The sequence below is a fragment of the Eutrigla gurnardus genome (genome assembly GCF_963514095.1).
Source record: "Eutrigla gurnardus genome assembly, chromosome: 20".
Lineage (NCBI taxonomy): Eukaryota > Metazoa > Chordata > Actinopteri > Perciformes > Triglidae > Eutrigla > Eutrigla gurnardus.
Genome location: NC_139931.1, coordinates 9,901,551 through 9,921,334, shown reverse-complemented (window position 1 = coordinate 9,921,334; position 19,784 = coordinate 9,901,551). Strand labels below are relative to the sequence as shown.

Sequence of the window (19,784 nt, the reverse complement as noted above, 5' to 3'; positions counted from 1 at the left end):
CAGCTTTCCTCACATGACTACTTAGTCTATTTTTAACTCCCCTTAATATTCTTTTTTTTGGATATGCTGACTTTCTCACAGGGATGGGAATAATCACTGAATATAGGCCGTGGAGCAAGTAGCTTTTAGTGTCAATGACTAGACTGCAAGGAATTGGTTATTGCATTTCTAATGTAGGAATTCATATGCTTGGAATCTTTCACATATTTAGGGCCCCTTCTGTGAATGTAGGGATGAAAATAACCTACTTTTATTGCCACAGATGCAGAAGAGACCAGGTGAGCCCTCGGTTGAACTCGAGGAACTCATTTCAGAGCCGAGAACGTCCAAACCTGCCAAGCCCTACTCTTACAACCCGCCTCAGAGGAACACCCCTCCCCCCGGGGCCTGCGCCGCTCACCTGTCCCCTTGTTGCCAGTCCCCATCTCTACGGCCACATCCCAAAAGCACTCCGTCTACGCCCTGCCCTGCACCCAGCCCCGCCGCAGCGGCCCCTCACTCGCCCGCCATCAGCCCCGCCCCACCTCAGATTCTCAAGGGGTCCGAGTCCCAGGACAAGCGAGGAGAGGGGCAGCCGCCGCAGGATTACCCACAGTCTCTGGAGCCTGGTGAGCATGAACAAAATCTATATTCGAAACAAAACTATAGAGGTGGGCCTTTAAGTTTTCCAGCTGCCTTTAATGCGCTGCAATAGCTTCAGTATGAGCCTTGTTGATAGCATCAAATGACAGCCTGTCAAAGAACATGTTCCTAATAAGATCAAGATGCCGCTAGGTACAGACAGTAAGCCAAATAACTGACAGGGCAAGAGAAAAGGGACAGCAAATTTATAGTATCACCTTCTACATTATATACAGCGGTAATTGGAATAGCCACTGTTGTAACCGATCCTTTTTGTCTGCTGGTGTTTTGGTAATATGTGTGGGTGGCTCTGTTGGCGAGCCCCTGATTCAACAGCTCAAAGCTGCAGAAAATGGCTGACGGCTGAGCTGGGGCTCTCCACTACCGTTACCTCAGTAATGACTGAGAAACATCTCAATAGCAGCCCTCGCCTCTCCTCCGCCCCACGGGGCCCGCACTCTCTTCATCATCATTAATGTCTGGCTAACGGCCGCCGCACGCCAGAGGAATTGTGTCAGGTGCTCTGATAAACCAAAGCCTCGCTCCGCTTCAAATAACAGACTCGCACAAGGTTGTGAGTGGTCCTCTACCCTTCCCTCCCTACCGCGGGGAGATCAAGGCAGAGTGCACTTCCTTTTCCTGGTTTTCATCACTTGTGACCTCAAAGGTAGCGAGGGAATTACGCTTAATGTGGGCCTGGTGTGGAAGAACTTCAGATCTGTATCAAAGTGTAATTTCCGTTGTGATTATAATATGTAATGTATCAGAATTATTTAGCTAATATTGACAATTAATGATTTTAATTTCTATATTTCTGTCTCTCTATAGACTTGCCCCCTGGATACACCTACCCTGCTATTGCCATGGGCTACAGGAGCGGGCCCTCCCCCCAGGACGTTCGACTGGCTGAGCCAGCCGACCTGGAAGCAGTCCAAGCGGAGCCTGCTGAGCATGCTCCCCAGTCTCTCTCCAGCCTGGGGGAGGAGCTAGACTGCCAAGTGGTGGTCAGGCCCCTCCCAGAGCCACACCCACCTGAAGAAGTGGCGCAGGAAGATGCGGAAAGGGTGGTGGAGAGTGTTCTGGAACAGAGGGAGGAGGTGGAGGTAGCTGTGGTGACAGCAGCCAACTATGTGCCTGGAGAGAGGGAGGTGGAGGAGCAGGGGCCCGCTGAGGAAGAGGTGCTGGTTTGCCCCCCTGTTAAGAGCCCGGTGTGCGAAGCTGCTTCCTGTCCAGTCCCCCTTTCAACAGAGGAGCCCGAAAGGCCAGAAGCTGTCATCACCTTGGAAGAGGATGATGAGGCGGCGGATGAGGAGAGCCAGGTGGAGCACGCTCAAAAGGTCAACATGCCCGGGAAGCAGGAGCCAGGGCTGCCCGCCATCATCGAGCTCGACCCCGCTTCCCCTGCGGCTCCCGAGCCTCAGCCCTCATCCCTCGAGGGAACAAATGAGAACAACGAGCAGAAGCATAAGAAAGTGATGACCCCCGAAGACCCCTCGGGGGATTTTGTGTGTCTGTCCCCCGCCTCAGCTTCCGCCCCCAGCCCACACCAGGCAACTGTTGCCGTGCCCGACAAACCTCTCGTGCCCTGCTACTGGAGTCTGGAGCTGCTGATTGCCGCTGCCTTCTGCGCAGACATCCCTCCATTTCCCTTGTTTCCTCTTAGCGCTCCATCAGTTGCCCCGTCACAGCCTAACCCCCACCACGGCATGGAGCTCCTGAGTGAGCTGGCAGATCTGGAGCTGCAGCAGCAAAAGCGCACCTGTGGGAAAAGCCAGGGTGAGGGACGGCCGTCCTCGATTACTAATACACACGCACACATTCATATCGGCAGGATGCACTTCTCTCTCTCGTAGTTGCCCTCCTTCTCCTCGTGTCCACCGAGACAAACTCCCACTCCTAGCCTCCGTCGCTCCGCGTTCCCTCCCAGATACTCCTGGTCTCAAGAGCCCCTGGTGGATTCTAACACGTCCCCAGAGAGGCCGTGTGCACGCCTGCTCGCCGTTTCTCTTCTTTGGTGTGTTAAAGGCACTTTTATATTTCTAAAAGGCGGTTCTAACTATGCAGAGGCCTCAGGAGAGGGAGACGAAACAGGAGGACAGGGCTGAGCTACTAGCGAGGGGTGCACACACCTCCCTTTTCCTTCCAGCTTTCCTTAGGGAGCCGTCTCTCTCTGTCTCTCCATCCCGCCACCGTTTGATTCACATGTGCACAAACGTACACACGCATTAAAAAACACACATGCAATTGCAAATACACACACTTTTATAACTAAAAGGGAAAAAGAGACGGCACCAATTGGCTTCTCTCTCTTTCTCTCTCTCTGAAAGTTAGTGTGTAATCACAAAAGCAGTCGATGTTTTCAGCACCCTGGAGCATTGCCTGGCTAATTAGACCCCATTGTTTTAAAGTGCCTTTAAAAGCTTCCTTGTTTTTCAAAGCGCCATGTTTTTTTTTTTATTTATTTTTTTTTTATTTTATTCATGCATAAGGATGTTTTGTGTTTACCACAGCATCCTAATGCATTTAACTGCTCCCAAAAGAGGGTTCTATAAAAAGGGTATCATCAACCGGTTCTACAGGCAGTGATGTCGTCTTTGTGATGCGATGTTGTTGACAGCTCGAGGAAGTGTCACATGTCGAGTCACAACAATAGTATTTTTCCAAAACAAGGAAGAAGAATCGCTATTCTTTTTATTTATATATGTATAGACGGAAGATAGTCAAACATTTCATGTTTCTTCTCGGTGACTAGACTGCAACCCCCCTGATATTCAGCCTTTTAGCAAGTCAATGCCACAGTCAAATGGCTATAAAGGAAGAGCCTGGCCCAGATGGCCACTGACGTAGCAGCATCTGGCGAGTCCACATTGATATGACCTCTGAAATGATACACCGCTGCTTCCTAATACAGGTTTAATGTGCCCATTTTCCCTCAATTTTTCACCCCTCTCCATTTATTAGCTATATCACGAGATACTGCTGAGATAATAAGCCGCACATGTGTCACTCATATGCTTAGGACACAAGCTTAGTTAAATTGCAGTGTCTTTAAATCAAGCATGGACAGACGCAACATGAACCAAACAATTCTTCCCCCTCCACCCCATCACAGATGAGGAGCTGCTGATGTTTGACCTCCAGAGCCTTGCTACCCTGGCCACCGCCCGTGCACTGGAGATGGGCTCCCAGGAAGGCAGCAGCACGGGTTCAGAGCGACATTTCCCAGCACGCAGGATCCTCAATCTACGTAGGAAATGCAGTTGGACACCTCGCAATGAACCAGTAAGACATCAGTGTTAATTCCTTGAAAACACACAATTCCTATAGGGTCTTTCATTAGGGAACTAGGGAAGGATATTATTGATACAAGAAATAACCACTAGTGATGTGAACCTCAGGTGTGCCCGGCCAAAGGTACCATGGAAACGATGGACGGTCCTGAGCTCGCCATGCGTGTGAAGTTGGCCGAGCTGCAGCGTCGCTACAAAGAGAAGCAAAAGGAGCTGGCCAAACTTCAGAGGAAACACGACCATCAGTGAGTGTGACCTGAAGCACATCTAAAGCAACACAAACTTAAGCACAGTTGATTCCTTTCTGCGTTTGTTTGCTGCCACAACACTTTTGAGTTTCCATGTGCCGTACGTCAGACTTCTTCTCTCTCTCGGCTTGTCCGTTTACATCTGCGTGTGCATGCAGGAAGGAGGAAACACCTCGCAGCCCGGCGCGGCGAGGACCGGGGCGGCCGAGGAAGCGGAAACCCACCCTCACCACGGGCCCAGTGTCCTCATCTGAGGGCCAAAGGAAAGTCAAGTGAGTATCACTCGGCACGTCTACTCCGGCGGGCTGGAGTCCAATCTTGCCTTATAAGCCCCTCTGTATCACTGGCACACAGGGACGGCCTCTCATTGGGATAAACAGGAAATGGGACACACAACTGAAACACTCAAGGAAGTCCACTTGAACCCTTTCTTATCTAATCAACACTGCTGTTAATTGTGTAACGGCATAGTAAGCATATGTGTACGCTATTATAGAATATTCATGCATGATTTATGTATGGACTACACATACCTAGAATACTACTCACAGCTCTCATTAGGCTTCAGCCTAGTGGCATAACTGTAGTGCATGTGCTGTGGTAAGGGGGGGGGGGGAGCTGGCTGCCGGCCGGCCGGGGGAGATGACAGGCGGAGGATGTAATTAGAGTACTGTGAATTCTCTTGTAATCTGTCCTACCAGTGGGAATGTGACACACCACTGCCATTACAGCCCCACGGGGTCACCAGGGGTCCAAAAGGATAGCGTGATGGTCAGACAGTCCAGGCTCTCACAGATAAGCTGACATTTAGACCTCTCATACATTGTCCATGTGTGTACGAGGGAGAAAAAAAAAAAACAATCACTGGAAGCATCAGCTTTTGTCAAAACAGGGCCAGTTGCTGTTTGGTGAAAGTGGGGGGGGGGGGGGACTGATAAACCAAGTGGGTCCAGGGGATAAATGTTTCCTGTCAGGCTTCAATTAGCCTTGTCATCAGGGTTTGGAAAGGCTTAGAGCACTAAATATCACCTTGCAGTATTCCCTCTCTCTCCATCTTCTCTTCTCCCTCCTCGTCCCACTGTGGGTTTTTTGGGCAACGGTCCACCGTGTTCCCAGCTGCCCCTATGCTGCCACTCTCCTTCCACCCATGTGCCCCCGCCCCCCCCTCGTCAGGCCGGCACCGATCGCATGGTAATGCTTTGGCCTGGGGTTTGGGGCAGGAACCCGCTGCTCTATTGTGTTAAAATTAGAACCACATCTCAGGTGTGTACAATGCAGCAGTATGACATGACACGTCTGAACAAGGAGCAGGCAGACTGGGGACTGATTAGCCTCATGTTGCGTTTACATGGCGGGGTTATGTAAAAGCATGTACTGCACCTGCCACTCATGCCACTACAAGATGCCTGGGTGCCATGATGGAGGGCAGTGGGTCAGCGGCTAACAGCCCAGCCTTTTTGCTTCTTCTCCTCATTTCACTAGAGCCACAATATGGTGTGTGGTAGTGTTCTCGGGAGTCATAAATCCAAGCCTCCCTGCCTGGGCATTCTGTGCATCTCAGCAATTAGGCATGGATGCAGCTGTGTGCTTATGAGCATTTATGCAGGCATTGTTTTTTTGTTTTTTTTGCGCGTGCCTCTGCTATTCCTGTGGGTAAAGCGCCGGGGTCCTTTGTGGTGCTGCTTTGATTGGGGGAGGAAGGCTGGAGAGAGCTACTGCTAGCCAGCAAACCCTGCTAATCAATTCTGTTTAATTAGCCACTGTACGCTCGGCGCCACCAGCCCCCCCACTGAGGGGAGGGACTCTGTCATATTGTGTTTGTCAGCAGCAGAAGGCAAGCCGTGGCGCGATCTGCCTCACAGGGACAACTCACACTTCACTGCCACCTCTGTCACTCTGCTGTCACTCAGTGGGCAGACAGTCCCACCGCCCGACAATCTCCCCCATTCTGTTACAGATGCATGCTGACACACTCTGGAGTAAGAGATTTACACACAATCGGCGCCTACATGCAAACCCTGCGTTACCATTAACGAAGACGCACAGTGCGAAACGATAGTGTAGTTACAGAATCGCATGTTGAATGTGCTTTATTTGTCTGCATCACATCCAAAACCCCGCTTTCTCTGTAAATGCGACAGATTTCTCAGGCCGCACGCACGCCCGGAGAGGGGAAGTTAATCTTTTCGTTTGAGTACGGCCTGGCTCACATCAGTGTGGTCTACGGGCAGGCTTCCAGAGAGAAATTCAAGGGCATTTGGAGTGGTTGGCCTGTGATGCCGCTCAGTGTAGGGGAAAGAGTGCGGCTACATTGATATGAAAATGCAACTGGAGAGCTATGATATTCGCCGAGAACAATAGAGCTGCATACAAATGCAATGCCTTCCAACCATTTTCAGTGTAGCTTTTCAAAGCTATGCAGTGCTTCACAAGCCGCACAGACACTCCCTAGATAAAGCGTTACGGCTTCTTATGCCACACTGCCCTCAAACAATCCCAGGTTCCTTGTTAGATGCCGTTTTTTCAAGTGTGTGGTTCAGACACTAGGCTCGTCATGTCCTTTTTTTTTTGTCATTCTGTTCATCAGACAGAGAAAGGAGACTTATTAGATCCCACAGAGAGGTGACTCAACTCTGTTTTCCCCTGTGATGTCCCCCACCACCCCCCATCTTTTCCTTTCACACCGTCGCCATTCTTCTCTAATGAATGCCTCTCCCTTGTTTTGACTGGCAGGTCGATGGGGGCGGGGCTTGCACTGTCGCCGGAGGACCTAGGAGGGGGCGGAGACAGCCAGAGAAGGAAGAAGAGGCTGTCCAGTCGAGGCTTTGAGCGGCTCAGCTGCACACAGGTCAGGGTCCCCTCGTCCTCCTCCCTTTTGTCCTCCACGCATCTAGTAATGAAAGAGGCCACTCTTTGTTTCTTTGCGTTTGATATATTCCTTTGTTGCACACTATTTCTAATTAGGTGCTCGCCTCAGGAGTCAATTCCTCTGCTCTCTATATTAATATATATGTTTCATTGGGGCTTCTACGGTTTCTTTTTCTTCTCTGTGTGTGAGCAAACGAGAGCCCTCTCCCTCTAACGTTCTGATGCTTTTGCGGCTGCTGTGACCGGGAGTGTAACTGGCGCTCTCTGGCTCTCTCATCTCTGTCTGTTGCAGCAGATAAAAGCACAGGGCTGCAGAAAAAGCAGTCTCCACAGTATGCTGGGCTCCAAGCTGGCCGGTGATGTGACTCAGCTCAAACAGAAGGCCCAGGGTAAAAAGATTCTCTCAGGGACGGGCTCCAGGGACAAGGAGGTTTCGCCCTGCAACTCCAACCCCAAGCATGGACACCGCAGCCAGGGCACAAGCAAAGCTGACTCCAGGCGAGAGTCTGGGGGACAAAGTGACACAGGTAGTTACAGGCATCCCAGTATTGATTTGTTTCAATAAGCACAGTGTATTCACCCATCTGACAAATAAATAAATATATATATATATATATATATATACACACACACACATTTACTGTCTTTTATTATTAAAATAATAAATCATGCACTGGCAACAAAAAAATAAAATAACATTTAATAATTTATATCATCATTAAATAGTTTGGCCCTATCTTGTCCAATCCAGCTATTTTAGGTAGTATCGGCCTGATCTCAGATATCATTATCGGTATCTGTGAATCCCTAAAATCCCACACTTAACTTAGATCTGTGATTGGTTTTTCCAAACTTTCTCAGCAGCCAGTGTTGACAGTGGCCCCCAAGAGAGCTGGACTGGACTGGTGCGCCGTGGACGTAAAAAGGGATCCACCACACTGACGCAGGGCTCGTCCCGCCTGAGCCAGCCCAGAGCGAGGGATCCTCGCGGTCGGAGACGGGACGCAATGGAGGAGGGAGAGAGCTCCCCGGCGGAGAGCGGCTCCTCTGATCAAGGTGAGGCGGTGACTGCTGAGTCCTGCTTATGAGACGTACACAGTGATGGGTTAAGAAATTGGCAACCCAATGTGGCTCAGTGTTCTCTCACAGTAAAAGACTTGGGAGACATTCCTCAGCTTGACCCTTTCTGTTTCCATGTTTTCACGCTGTTGACTTCTAGGCCACATCTGAAGGGTATTTTGGTTGATGCAAACTCATTGGCCCCCCCCGACACAGAAATAAAACGCCACAGAAAACAAATGAGCAAGGGCTGCAGCGCATCAAGCGCATTTGAGCCGCTTCAAGTTAAAAACGAGGAAACAACCTTTGACATATTGTTAAATCACTAACACATTGACTCCAGTATCCTCTTAACTCCAATGGGCCCTTTTTTGTTAATCGGTAGGAACTTACTTTAAAGGCAGACAGATGTGAGTAAATAGGCGTTGGATGATGTCTCGTAACAGACGGGGGTGTTCGCGGACAGTCGGCACCTCGGTGATCGGCCTCGTTGGCTGGTCTAGATGTGCAGCCACAGCTGTGGACACTTGCCTGTGAGAGGCTTTGATAGCCCCGGAGACTAGCAGACTGGGTCAAATAAGCTCCTTGAGAAAGTGCAGTGACAAACACACACACACTCACACACTCACTAAGTCCTACCCTCCCTTTGCACATTAGCTCTGTTGCATGTGGGTTCACACCAGGAAATACCACGAGGCAAAGCACTTCATACATCATTTCAATGAACAGCTAAACTATTTACTTAAATGCTAATGAAGTGCCTGTGAGATGATGGAGAGTAAGTAGTAAGTTAAATAACTCCACTGGCTGGAAATGACTTAAAGAGATGGATTTGATTTGAGTTCATAAATCCTACCTCATAGTAGCATCTCAATGCCGCATTGTTTGCTGTTTCCATTAGACGAGGAAGAAGACGACGGCAGTTATGATACTGATGAAGGTCAAGACTACAGAGCCCAACCCCCCAGAGAAGTCACTTCGAGCTCCTCCGTGACAGGTCCGAGTCCCTCGTCTGTTGTAAAACTGGAGGCCAACCAGAAAGCCAAGAACAAAAAACAGAGACAGGAGCTTTATGGTAAGACTGTCCTTTGAAATAGATTTATAAGTCAACAAAGCTGCCCCACATCTTCATGGGGAAGCATCTGTTTTGTGTTTTCTCCTTCTGGCTTGTTAGCTCGGGTCTAAATCTGTTTCTCTAATTGAACTGCACAGGCTCCCACAGTCTGTCTGGAGCAGAAGGCGAGGTCAAAGTAAGGAAGAAACCCCCCTGCAGGCTGGGCCTGGCCCCTGCTGTCAAAAGCCGCCGTGAAGATCACCGGCCTGAAGGGGCTAGAAGGCCTTGTGGACCCAGGTCTAAGGAGCCTCGGTGGGGAAGCCTTGGGACCAGGGGCAACCGCTACCGGAGGAGCATGGGACTGGCCACCTTCCCGACCACCAGTGAGAGGCTAAAGAGGGCGACCCGCAAGAGCACCATGTTGAGAGGAACAATCAATAAGGTTAGTAGAAAGTATTTTGATATATAAATGTTATATCATAAATTAATAATCCATGCACTCAAAGGTCTTACATTGTGTGAATTCTGCACATAAATGATCATTCATGTGAGCAAACTGGGACCATAACCTTGTGCAGTTAGGTCATACTCATCTTGTCCACTTCAACAGAGGCGGAGTTGCTGGTCAGTTGGGGCCCCATCGTCCCAGAATGAGGAGGGCAGCAGGGGACGGAGGAACAAGGACCAGCAGGTACAAGTGAACACAGTTTATATAAAAAGCAGAATTAAACAGAAAGAAAAAAAAAAGTCTTCATATATTCCAACAATTCTGGTGATGTCTTACTGTCCTAGATTTCTCACCCTGAGGAATGAGTGACTGTAGAACTATTAAAAGTATTTAGCACATTGCACATATCTCAACCTCCTGCTGAGTAATCTTAAGGGAGGGGAGGATGGGAGCGGAGATTTGGAAAGGGGGCGGCTCACACCTTCTGCTGTGAGTGAAATAAAAAATGGCTATGTGATAGGAGATAGTACAGGCACCATGCAGTCCCCTGCAATAAATTGCTACTTTGAGGAGCATACTTAACAATTTCTTCTATCACACTTTACATCTCCATGTTTATTTATTTTTTTATCCATCCCTGCATTTATTTATGCTTCTGTGCGCCTTCTGTTCTGTTTTACAGCCAAAGGGACGCGCTGTGAGCCGGCTGCTGGAGAGCTTTGCGGCCGATGAGGGCTTTCAGATGGACGGCAGCAGCTTCTCGGAAGAAGAGGAGGACAGCGGCCGCTCACGCAGCAACAAAAGCCCTGAATGTAAGAGATTGTGTTGAGATTGTGTTTCAAGCAGCAGATCATTTCATTGACGTCGTGGAATATTACAATTCTGTTTTTTTCCTTGTGTAGTTCCTAACTGTGTCCTGACCAAAGAACTCCTAACTGACGGACTGAAGGTGTTGATCTCCAAGGAGGATGAGCTTCTATACGCTGCCAGGGTCCACACACTGGAGCTCCCAGCCATGTAAGCACATGTGGTTCACCTGATCAGCCTTTATCAGATTATGTTAATTATTAAGGGGGTTATTAAAGGAACTGTATTTAACATTCTGAGCATAAATTTAGCAGTAAAGATCTATTTTCTATGTAAATAAATAGTGGGGTAATATTCTGAGCTGAGAATGAAGTTGCTCTCCCTCTGTGTGTGTTGTTATCTGAGCTTCTCTGTGCTCCGTTCACAAAGCCGAGCCAGACGCGCGTTGCTTTTGGTGCATGTGCATCGTACATGTGACTATGCCCCCCCGCGGGTAGCTCATGGCTGCTGCTCTGTACTGCTCTCTATACAGAGGTTACCGCTGATAACGTCGCCCCGACCTACAGCGTTGTCGCTGAAGCGTATCACTCACCCTCCAGTGCCCCCTCAGGTTAACACCGTTAGCTCTGTCACCACTTTCCCTTCTAGCACTGTTAGCTGTGAGCTAAATAGTCCCAATCACGTATCCTGCATACCTTTGAAATCAAACTGAGGATGACACAATAAACAGATTTCACATCGTTGCAATAAGGCAAGCTATAAGAACTACAAGAAGAACTATATATAACCTACATGACCTGTGTCTCCCTATACCTATAAGTGATTGGTTTCTGTCTTATCCTCTTTCTCTCACCCTCTTGGAAAACAATTGAAAGTGTTGGCATTTTTTCGTTTTTTTTTTTTTTTTTCTAATTGACTTGACAACTATTAAGTCACCAGACCAAATGTCCAATAAAGTTTTGGTCTCCTCCTTTTCCCATACGCTACTGTGGCTAATTTTCTTTTCTAGAAGTGGTGGGAAATTAAAGTGATGTAATATCAACACATCCTTCTAAACACCAACATGCCATAAAGTAAATTATGCATACAAGGTCTATTGGGGTAGACGTCTTGAGGATAACCCAAAAATAAAGAGGGATTTCTTTCTTCCTTACCGTGCAAACCCCACATCGTCCCATAGTGAGCTCTCGGTATCAATACAGCTCCTCCGGCTCAGGCAGCAAAAAGATGCTCTAACAACAGCAGAGTGGGAGTAACATATGACATGGAAACCAAGGCGAGCATAATACACGCATCTGAAAATATCTTTTTCTCCCTCTGCTGTGCTTTTTTTTCTCCTCTAGCTTTAGCATTGTTATTTACGGTGAAAGAGGAAACCGCCCAAGAATCTATTCATTGGAGCAGCTGCTAAAGGAAGCTGTAAGTTCACTCCGCTGCACTAAAACACTCTTTGTTACAGGAAAAAGCATCAGTTGTTTGGTCTTCTGGGTCACTCAACACTGTTATTTCTCTTAAACATCCTCCTCGCACAGTTCCATAGTCTTCCTGCCTCTCTATAGCTCGTTTTCTCTCTTTAAACCTCCCAAAACTCTCTCTCAGGGTCATTGAGGCCTTTTAAAACTCGTAAATGCATATGAACATATGGGAGGTGGGATCTTTGGGTGTGTGTGTGTGTGTGTCCGTTAAACTCAGCTGTGTGTGGGTGGGATAATCCCACCAACACCTGGATGCATTCACGTTTAGCAGTTAAAATGGAAAACGTGAAGTTTACACCCCAAAATCACAGCTTTTAAAGGATCAGATCGATAAGAGAAAATTGGCGCAAGAGAAGCGAATGATGACGTGGAATGACCCAAATAGTGTAGCGCTATCCAGCTTCTGTAAGACGTATATCTATATATCATAATAAAATTGTTTATCCCTTTTTTTTGTTTTCGCCCCTGGGGTGGTTAGGATCTTTACCTAAACCACAAGATCGTTTGTAGTTGTAATTTTCGCTCATGTTAAGCTATAACTACAGTTTAAGTCATCCGTCTAATGAGACATAATTATACTTTGTAGTAACCGCAGCACATTCTTGGCTGGTGTTCATTTGCATTTAGGTAACATGTGCTTCCTTGTGTGCTTTGCATGCAGAATAGAGTTTTCCCGCAGAAGGTGACCTTTGTCTATTTTTCTTGTGTGAGAGGATGCCGGTCTCCACGCACTAATGGCAGCTGGGTCACCTAAAGCAGAGCCGTCATACCCACATCTTCATCTGTGGACACAAGTCTTCACTATTGCCAAACAGGGCGCAGGGCGTTGTATTTGCACACAATGAAGTGTCCAGAGATAATAACCCTGGAGGAGTGGAGCAGAGTTTAACTGGCATGATTGTGCTTTGGATTAATGGCTTTACATCGTTCTAATAGGGGAGAGGGGAAGCTGCCAAGAGGACATGGTAACTGTGTCGGAACCTCCATTAAAAATGGCTTTCTTATCATATTTCATCTCTGAGTGATTATTGTGATTTGGTAATTATCACAACTCTGCACAAATTATAGACAAGATGTCATTTAATTTCCTGTTGGCTATGCAAACATGTGTGGAAGTGAGCTGAAAAGACTTAATTGGCATATATTTTCACTTAAAGTTACAAGCCACAACCTTAATGGTTTCAATTAAAGCAGGATACAATATTAAGTCAATATTGTGAAGAGGTTTGAAAGACTGTTTTTCCCCCCCCACCTCGTAGGAAACATATGTTTCAAGTTAACTGACATTAATGCATCACAGGTGCGCATAGGATTCAATTACATCTTCAAAACAAACTTACTTTGTAAGTATTTTTGTACAGTATTAGGTTTTTGTTTGTTTAGCTGTGAATCCAAAAACACCCAAAAAAGAAGTCCCACATGTTATGCTTTAAATCTCCCAAGTGTTGCTGCAGCATTTAACCGTCAATGAGATCAGTGTTCATCAGACGCCTGTTGTTCTGCAGTGGAAGAAAACACATATATTAGTCCACTTACTATCTAATCCCTTCTTCCCTTCCTCCTCCTCTCATCCCGATTCTCCGGCACTGCTACACAAAGCACTTCTGGCAACTTGAGTCTTATTTAAACACTCATCAGATAGCAGCTGGTCTTAATTATGCCATACTTCCACTTTCTTGTCATTAAATTAGTCGCAAAGCCATTTATTTGACTCCGACACCAATGCCCCGATTTTCCATCGTGCTCCATCTCCCACCCCCATGCACGCACACTTACACACACACCCCCACCCACATCCACACCTCATCAGTCAAAGGGTCCCTCGCCATGGCAACAGTAAATGAAAGCAACCTGAAAGAGCCCCCAGTGAGCGGCGGATGCTGGGGCTGCCTGCATTGTTGGAGGGAGGATCTGGCAACCTGCAATCACAAGCCCCTCTATTCAGGCCCTCTTTAGTATTACTCAGCAAGTCAGGATTTACTGCATCATGGCTTCCGTTCTTTTCATCCCTGACTGGCACATTGGCATGAGATAAGTGCCGCTTGGAAACTGTGGCTGCCCATGCACTATGCTCTGTGGCCCTCACACTGTTTGTATGTGCCTGCGTGCGTGTGTGTACACATGCATGTCTGTGTGTGCAGCCTGTAATGAATCTTAATCATGTTTTGGTCTGGCCTTCAGGTCCTGGATGTGCGGCCAGAGTCAGAGACCATGCTTAGTGAAGGAACCAGGGTGTGCGCTTACTGGAGTGAACGCTCGCGTTGCCTATACCCGGGATACGTTCGCAGAGGTGAGTCAGCAGCTTCTTTAATGTCTTTTCCTGTGTAAATTCAACTACATATTTAGTTGTGTTTACATACAATCCGGTGTTTAGCATTTACAGATGTTCCCGCTCGCCTAAGGAACTTTTTTGTCTCCTGCAGGTGGTTCATCTGATGAAGGAAAGCAAGGAGGAGTGATGATAGAGTTTGATGATGGAGACCGAGGGAAGATTTCTCTCCAACACATCCGCCTCTTGCCTCCAGGATACCAGATTCACTGTGAGTGTCTCCTCTCTGTATAAATGGAAAGTTTCCCTTTCATGTTGCCCCGTATCTGTGAGTACATGCTAATGAGCTTCCTCCCCTTGTCCTTTAGGTGGGGAGTCTCCTGCCCTGCTGTTGCCCAGCGAGACCACGGTGAAGAGGAGTTCTAGTCTCGAGCAGGCCCCCCTCAGTGAGAGGCCTTCTGACAAATTCAACATTATCAATACTTTTACCAACAGCCAAACTCCAACTGTTCACAAGAGAAGACCAGGTGAGAATTAACACCCGGAACTCACAATTTCACTTTAAATTATGTAACTGCTTTAAAGTGAGGATTTTTCTGTGTAACAGTATCACATTTTTTTTATTGCTGCACCATTACATCAAATGGAAATCTATCCAATGTCTTATGTGTTAGATTTAAAGATTTAATCTGACATTTTAGTTATCTTTGAAAAAACACGGGATCTTGACTAGAATCTATAATACATTTCTGTGGGTTTGTTTTCTTATCGATCAGTTTTTATTCAAATTCAATATTTAGTTTTTGTCAGTGTTTTGGCGTATGCATTACATTGAGAGACATTTCCAATATTGTGTCTACATCATGCATTTGAACAGGGTTCACAATATAGTTGACACAATGCCAAAGATTAATGACGAATTGTTATTATTTTGAGCAGGTGTACAGTGTCATGTTTCAAATTTGCCATCTATTGCTAAAAAAACATGACATATATATTTTCATTCTAGGGAGACCAAAGGGTTCGGGGAAAAAACAAAAGCAGCAGCAACTGCAGGCTGAGAATGCCAGTAAAAATCCTTCACCTTTCCTGGACTGGCCTTCGCTGGGCAACACCAGAAAGAGGTCCTCCGACAACCTATTCCAGCTCAATGGGGCTCCCAGGAAAGCCTCGAGAGGGACAGAGGACGACCTGTTTCCCCTGCCGAGGTCCCAGCCACTGGCCTCCACCCCAGCCAAAGGCCTTTTCAGCAGCAGCTCCTTTGAGGTGGACTCCTTCAGCAGCATTGCAAATGGCTACTCCTCCTTCTGTACTCAGTCAACAGGGCCAAGTCCAGGTTTATCGCTGGGCTCTAGGAGTGGGCCATATGGCCAGAAGCGCAAGCAAGACGAGCTTGCTGTGCCAAGGAGCAGGAAGTCTGGACAAGAGTTCTTGGTCAAGTTAGATCATGAAGGAGTCACCTCCCCCAAGACCAAGAACAGCAAGGCTCTGCTGTTGCGAGGTGGCTCTTCCAGCGTGAGTGGTGTTCCCAGGACGGACACTTACTCTCACCCAGTCCTGCTGGTGAAAGACAACAAAAAGGGCGGTGCCTCCAGAGTAGAACTTCTCCTGAAAGGAACCACACCCCAAAGAAAACCCTCCTACTCCCTGCGTCTGGATGAATACGGAGACTTGGGCTTCAGCTCCCACAGAGAGTGTCACAGCTCCTACTCTGATCTGGATGATGAAGATGAGGAGAGGAGGAGGGCTGCACTGGCTGCAGCCTCAGGAGGACTAAGGACGGCTGGCCGCTTCCTGTCTCGTCTCTCTGTCTCCTCCTCGTCTTCTGGTTCTTCCAGCTCCTCCTCTTCAGGCTCACTCTCCAGTTCTAGCATGTGTTCCTCGGACAATGACTCCTCCTACAGCTCGGAGGATGAGGACAGTTCCACGTTGATGCTTCAGAGTTGTATGTCTTCCCACCGAGGGCTGCTGCAACCCTCTGAACCCTCCACGTCTTCAAGGCCACACCAGCACTCCTTTGTGGCCAAAGCTGTGGCTGTTGCCAATGCCAAAGGGGACTCCCCTGACCAGGTCTCCAACAGCAAGTCCCTGAAGAGGAAAGAATGCACCAGCTCCGGCTCAAAACCATCAAAGGATTTTGTGAAGAAACCTAGGATGCTTCCAGACGACACATCGTTTATTCCAAGGCCCAAGCTGTCTGCATTCCTTGCCGGACGACAGATGTGGAGGTGGTCAGGAGACCCTACACAGGTAAGAATAGCCTCTGTTTCTACTGCATCAATGTAGCAAATTCATGTCCTTCGTTATATTCTGAATATAAGTTGAGTTAGCTCAGAATACTAAATCACTAGGAGGTCAGGCAAGCTTATAATAGTAATCATTATTATCAAACAAGATTGGTCAAAGTATCTGGTTTTCCACAGCGGCGAGGTCTAAAGGGCAAAGCCAGGAAGCTTTTTTATAAGGCCATTGTGCGAGGCAGAGACACAGTGAGAGTGGGAGATTGTGCTGTGTTCCTCTCAGCCGGACGCCCCAACCTCCCCTACGTAGGTCGAATTGAGAACTTCTGGGAATCCTGGACCTCCAGCATGGTGGTCAAAGTCAAGTGGTTCTACCACCCGGAAGAGACCAAGCTCGGCAAGAGGCATCGAGATGGCAAGGTGAGAATCGTATGTAGACTGTTTGTAGGATAATTGAGTTTTCAAATGACGTTATTCTCTCTTTGTTCATGGATATAACAATAACATACCCATGTCTTTTCTCCATCCAGCACGCCCTGTACCAGTCATGTCACGAAGATGAGAACGACGTCCAGACAATCTCTCATAAGTGCCAGGTGGTGAGCAGGGAGGAGTACGAGTGTCTGACTCGCAATCAGAAGCCGAACAGTACCTCCCCAGACCTCTACTACCTGGCTGGTACGTACGACCCCACTGCTGGTCAACTGGTCACTACTGAAGGGGTTTCCATCTTGTGCTGAACCTCCATGAGGACACTACTGAAGGACTCCTTTTGGAGGAAGGATAAAAGTCCATGACTTTACCTCCAGCCGAGGAAGATAAGAAGTGTTCCTTGGGTATACCTCAAGGACCCATGGATTACATGTCAGCACCAAAGCAGGGCTGTCTGGGATTACACACTGGAGTCTATTGGCATCTAACCTTTGTGGAAAAAGAAGGGGATGTCCATAACTGGTTGATCCTTTCAAGAAGAATAGAAGAACGTCTAGGTCTTCCTAGGCATCACAAAGTTCAATAAGTGGCGTTGTGATCATCTAACTAATCTCTTTATAATGAATCCATGTGATAGACAGCTTCATAAATGGTTTTTAGGATGCACGCTTCCAGCTCCAATCGTGTGCCACCAAAGGAGAGCTGGGAGCGCATTTGACTGTGCAAAATATCATGAGGCTGAATAGGTTCTGCGGACCAATTCTTTAAAAAGGTAGCCTTACCGAAGGGAATGGAAACGAGAAGTGAGCCGCGGGGCTCTCCATTGACCTCTTCATTCCAGGAAAGTTGAAAACTTGTAAAAGGATGTAAAGTTGATGTCTGTAAATATTTTTGAATTTTTTCCCAATCAAGCCATACACTTCAGTACCTCTCGCCTGTCTTAACTGTTCAGGTGTACATTGTACAGGTCAATTATTGTATTGTCGTCTGTTGTCTATATGTACATAAAAGCTATTTTATATAGGAGTTTATTGTATATATGAGATGTATCTTTCCATGTTTGCGATTGATTTATTTTTATATGGGTGTAGAATACATTACGTCCTTTTTTTTCCTTTGCTTTGGGAACTCAAGATTGGAAATGTTAGTGTTGCACTGCATATGCCCTGCTGAGACAGACGGACAGACAGACAGTCAGACAGACAGAGCACAAACAAAGATGGAAGGATTTAGTCTATAACAGAAGGCTCACTTTCTGAGAGAGAGGGGTCATCCTGTTTTTAAAAAATAGGTCAAGTGGCTTTTTTTGTAAAAGTGTTCTGTTACTTTGCATTTTTGTTAACCTATTTTTTTTTTTAAACACCTTTTTAATTATGTACCTCTCAGTTGGTCATCATCACAAGGCAGATCCCACTGGACTGCAATCACGGGTCAAAAATGATTTAAGGTCAATGATATGAGTATAACGTTTTGACACAATATTTGTGTGTGATGAGTGTCCTGGCATCACTATAATCATGTCCAAACGAATCAATTTAGAGCAAGACTGGGTCTTGGAAATGTGTTAAAAGAACGCATAGTTTAGCACGCTATGATCCGCAAAATACCAAAGTGTCTTTTAATATCTTTATTTCCTTTTTTTAATTTAATTTTTTTTTTATTTAACATATGTCAAGCACCTGTACTGAACTCAAATCAGACATCACTGGGAACTTATAGAATACTTGTCCTCCACAATGTGCATACATATTGGCATTGCATTGTGACAATGGTTTCTTGCACATGTACCTGCAGTTTTGTTTAGTGCAAACATATGCAGCAAAAAGGGTCACCTGGGAGTGTGACTATGAAGGTCAAGGTACTGACAAAATAAGATATTGAGTACTGGCTATTTGTTGGAAATAGTCTATTTTAGTTTCATCAGCCATCCATGTCTATTTTGTACAGTACACGCACATACTCGATGCTAACTGTGAAGGACAATCAGATTCACAAAGCAATGGACATAGAGTAGACTCACTCAATCTGAAAATGACTTAAGTTTATTTAATTTGTGCCAACTACATTTTTGTCTATTGTTTGTCTTGTTTGATATGCAATCCTGAGTATTTCTTTGTTCACAGAAGTTTTATTTTGTTCGCCAACATTTTATTTATTGTCAATGTTGCTGTTTGTTCATGCCAAGAGCGCTTTATGAGAATGTGACATTGTTTTTTTTTTTCTTGGTGTGATGTCGCATTTGCATTTCTTAAATAAAACTGGTCTTGTAGGGGCCATCTAGTGAAAAGAAATAAAGCAACACTGGATTCTTCTCATCCGCAAAACCTCTGTGAATTAATTCTATTATACCGGCTGTGTCCTCGTCGTCATCTTACCGCACCTGCCATTTCCCATCAACACATTTATGTTGCTTTGTAATGACTAAGATATTGTCTTTGAAAGAGAACAAATTGTATTTTCTCATCCAAATAATGGGACAAAGAGACACTGTTTTCAGAACACACTAACCTAGTGGGTGCATTTTCAACAAGTGTATATGGTAGGTTGGTAGCAGGAGGGAGTTTAAAAGTGTATCCAACACAAATGAAACAACTAGTTCAGACAGAGAAAGTTGTGCATGGCATCAGCTGATTATTTGAGTATAACAATCACCAGGAAAATTAGTCTTCAAGTCGATAAGGAAACTTCGACTTTTAATGAGTTGTGGTGCGAAGAGTTGCACTGTTTATTCCTGCTTATATCACACGGCTGATTCCTCCCTTAACCATCCCCCCAACCTCCACCTGTTCTAGTTTCTTATTATGGTGAAGGCAGCTCTTCCCTTGTTGTGCGTTATGTACGTCACATGTCTCATTTATATGTATGTGCTGGGCTCTGTTCTTTTATACACATTAGGGAGTCTTAATGTGCTTCCCCCCAGAATTTTGAGGCTACTTGGATTCATTTGTAAAGCACCATCAAGCACAAGGCCCA

The 19,784-nt window shown here is 46.5% G+C and overlaps 1 protein-coding gene across 3 annotated transcripts in view; it reads left to right on the top strand.

The window, feature by feature from the left end:
- Nucleotides 1–19,126, top strand: part of bahcc1a (BAH domain and coiled-coil containing 1a) — a 60,315-nt gene extending 41,189 nt beyond the window's left edge. For 2 of the 3 annotated variants that reach the window (XM_084036596.1, XM_084036594.1), the window contains exons 10-29: nucleotides 263–608; nucleotides 1,450–2,397; nucleotides 3,734–3,903; nucleotides 4,020–4,156; nucleotides 4,318–4,431; nucleotides 6,893–7,007; nucleotides 7,320–7,554; nucleotides 7,889–8,083; nucleotides 8,988–9,161; nucleotides 9,299–9,582; nucleotides 9,751–9,831; nucleotides 10,271–10,400; nucleotides 10,491–10,605; nucleotides 11,739–11,814; nucleotides 14,052–14,160; nucleotides 14,294–14,410; nucleotides 14,508–14,666; nucleotides 15,149–16,389; nucleotides 16,563–16,799; nucleotides 16,910–19,126. In XM_084036596.1, coding sequence (XP_083892722.1) covers nucleotides 263–608; nucleotides 1,450–2,397; nucleotides 3,734–3,903; nucleotides 4,020–4,156; nucleotides 4,318–4,431; nucleotides 6,893–7,007; nucleotides 7,320–7,554; nucleotides 7,889–8,083; nucleotides 8,988–9,161; nucleotides 9,299–9,582; nucleotides 9,751–9,831; nucleotides 10,271–10,400; nucleotides 10,491–10,605; nucleotides 11,739–11,814; nucleotides 14,052–14,160; nucleotides 14,294–14,410; nucleotides 14,508–14,666; nucleotides 15,149–16,389; nucleotides 16,563–16,799; nucleotides 16,910–17,119 — 5,193 coding nt within the window. In that variant the 3' untranslated portion in view covers nucleotides 17,120–19,126. The remainder of the gene's footprint in view (nucleotides 1–262; nucleotides 609–1,449; nucleotides 2,398–3,733; nucleotides 3,904–4,019; nucleotides 4,157–4,317; nucleotides 4,432–6,892; nucleotides 7,008–7,319; nucleotides 7,555–7,888; nucleotides 8,084–8,987; nucleotides 9,162–9,298; nucleotides 9,583–9,750; nucleotides 9,832–10,270; nucleotides 10,401–10,490; nucleotides 10,606–11,738; nucleotides 11,815–14,051; nucleotides 14,161–14,293; nucleotides 14,411–14,507; nucleotides 14,667–15,148; nucleotides 16,390–16,562; nucleotides 16,800–16,909) is intronic. The other variant, XM_084036595.1, reaches the window with a different exon arrangement.
- The last annotated feature ends 658 nt before the right edge of the window (nucleotides 19,127–19,784 follow it).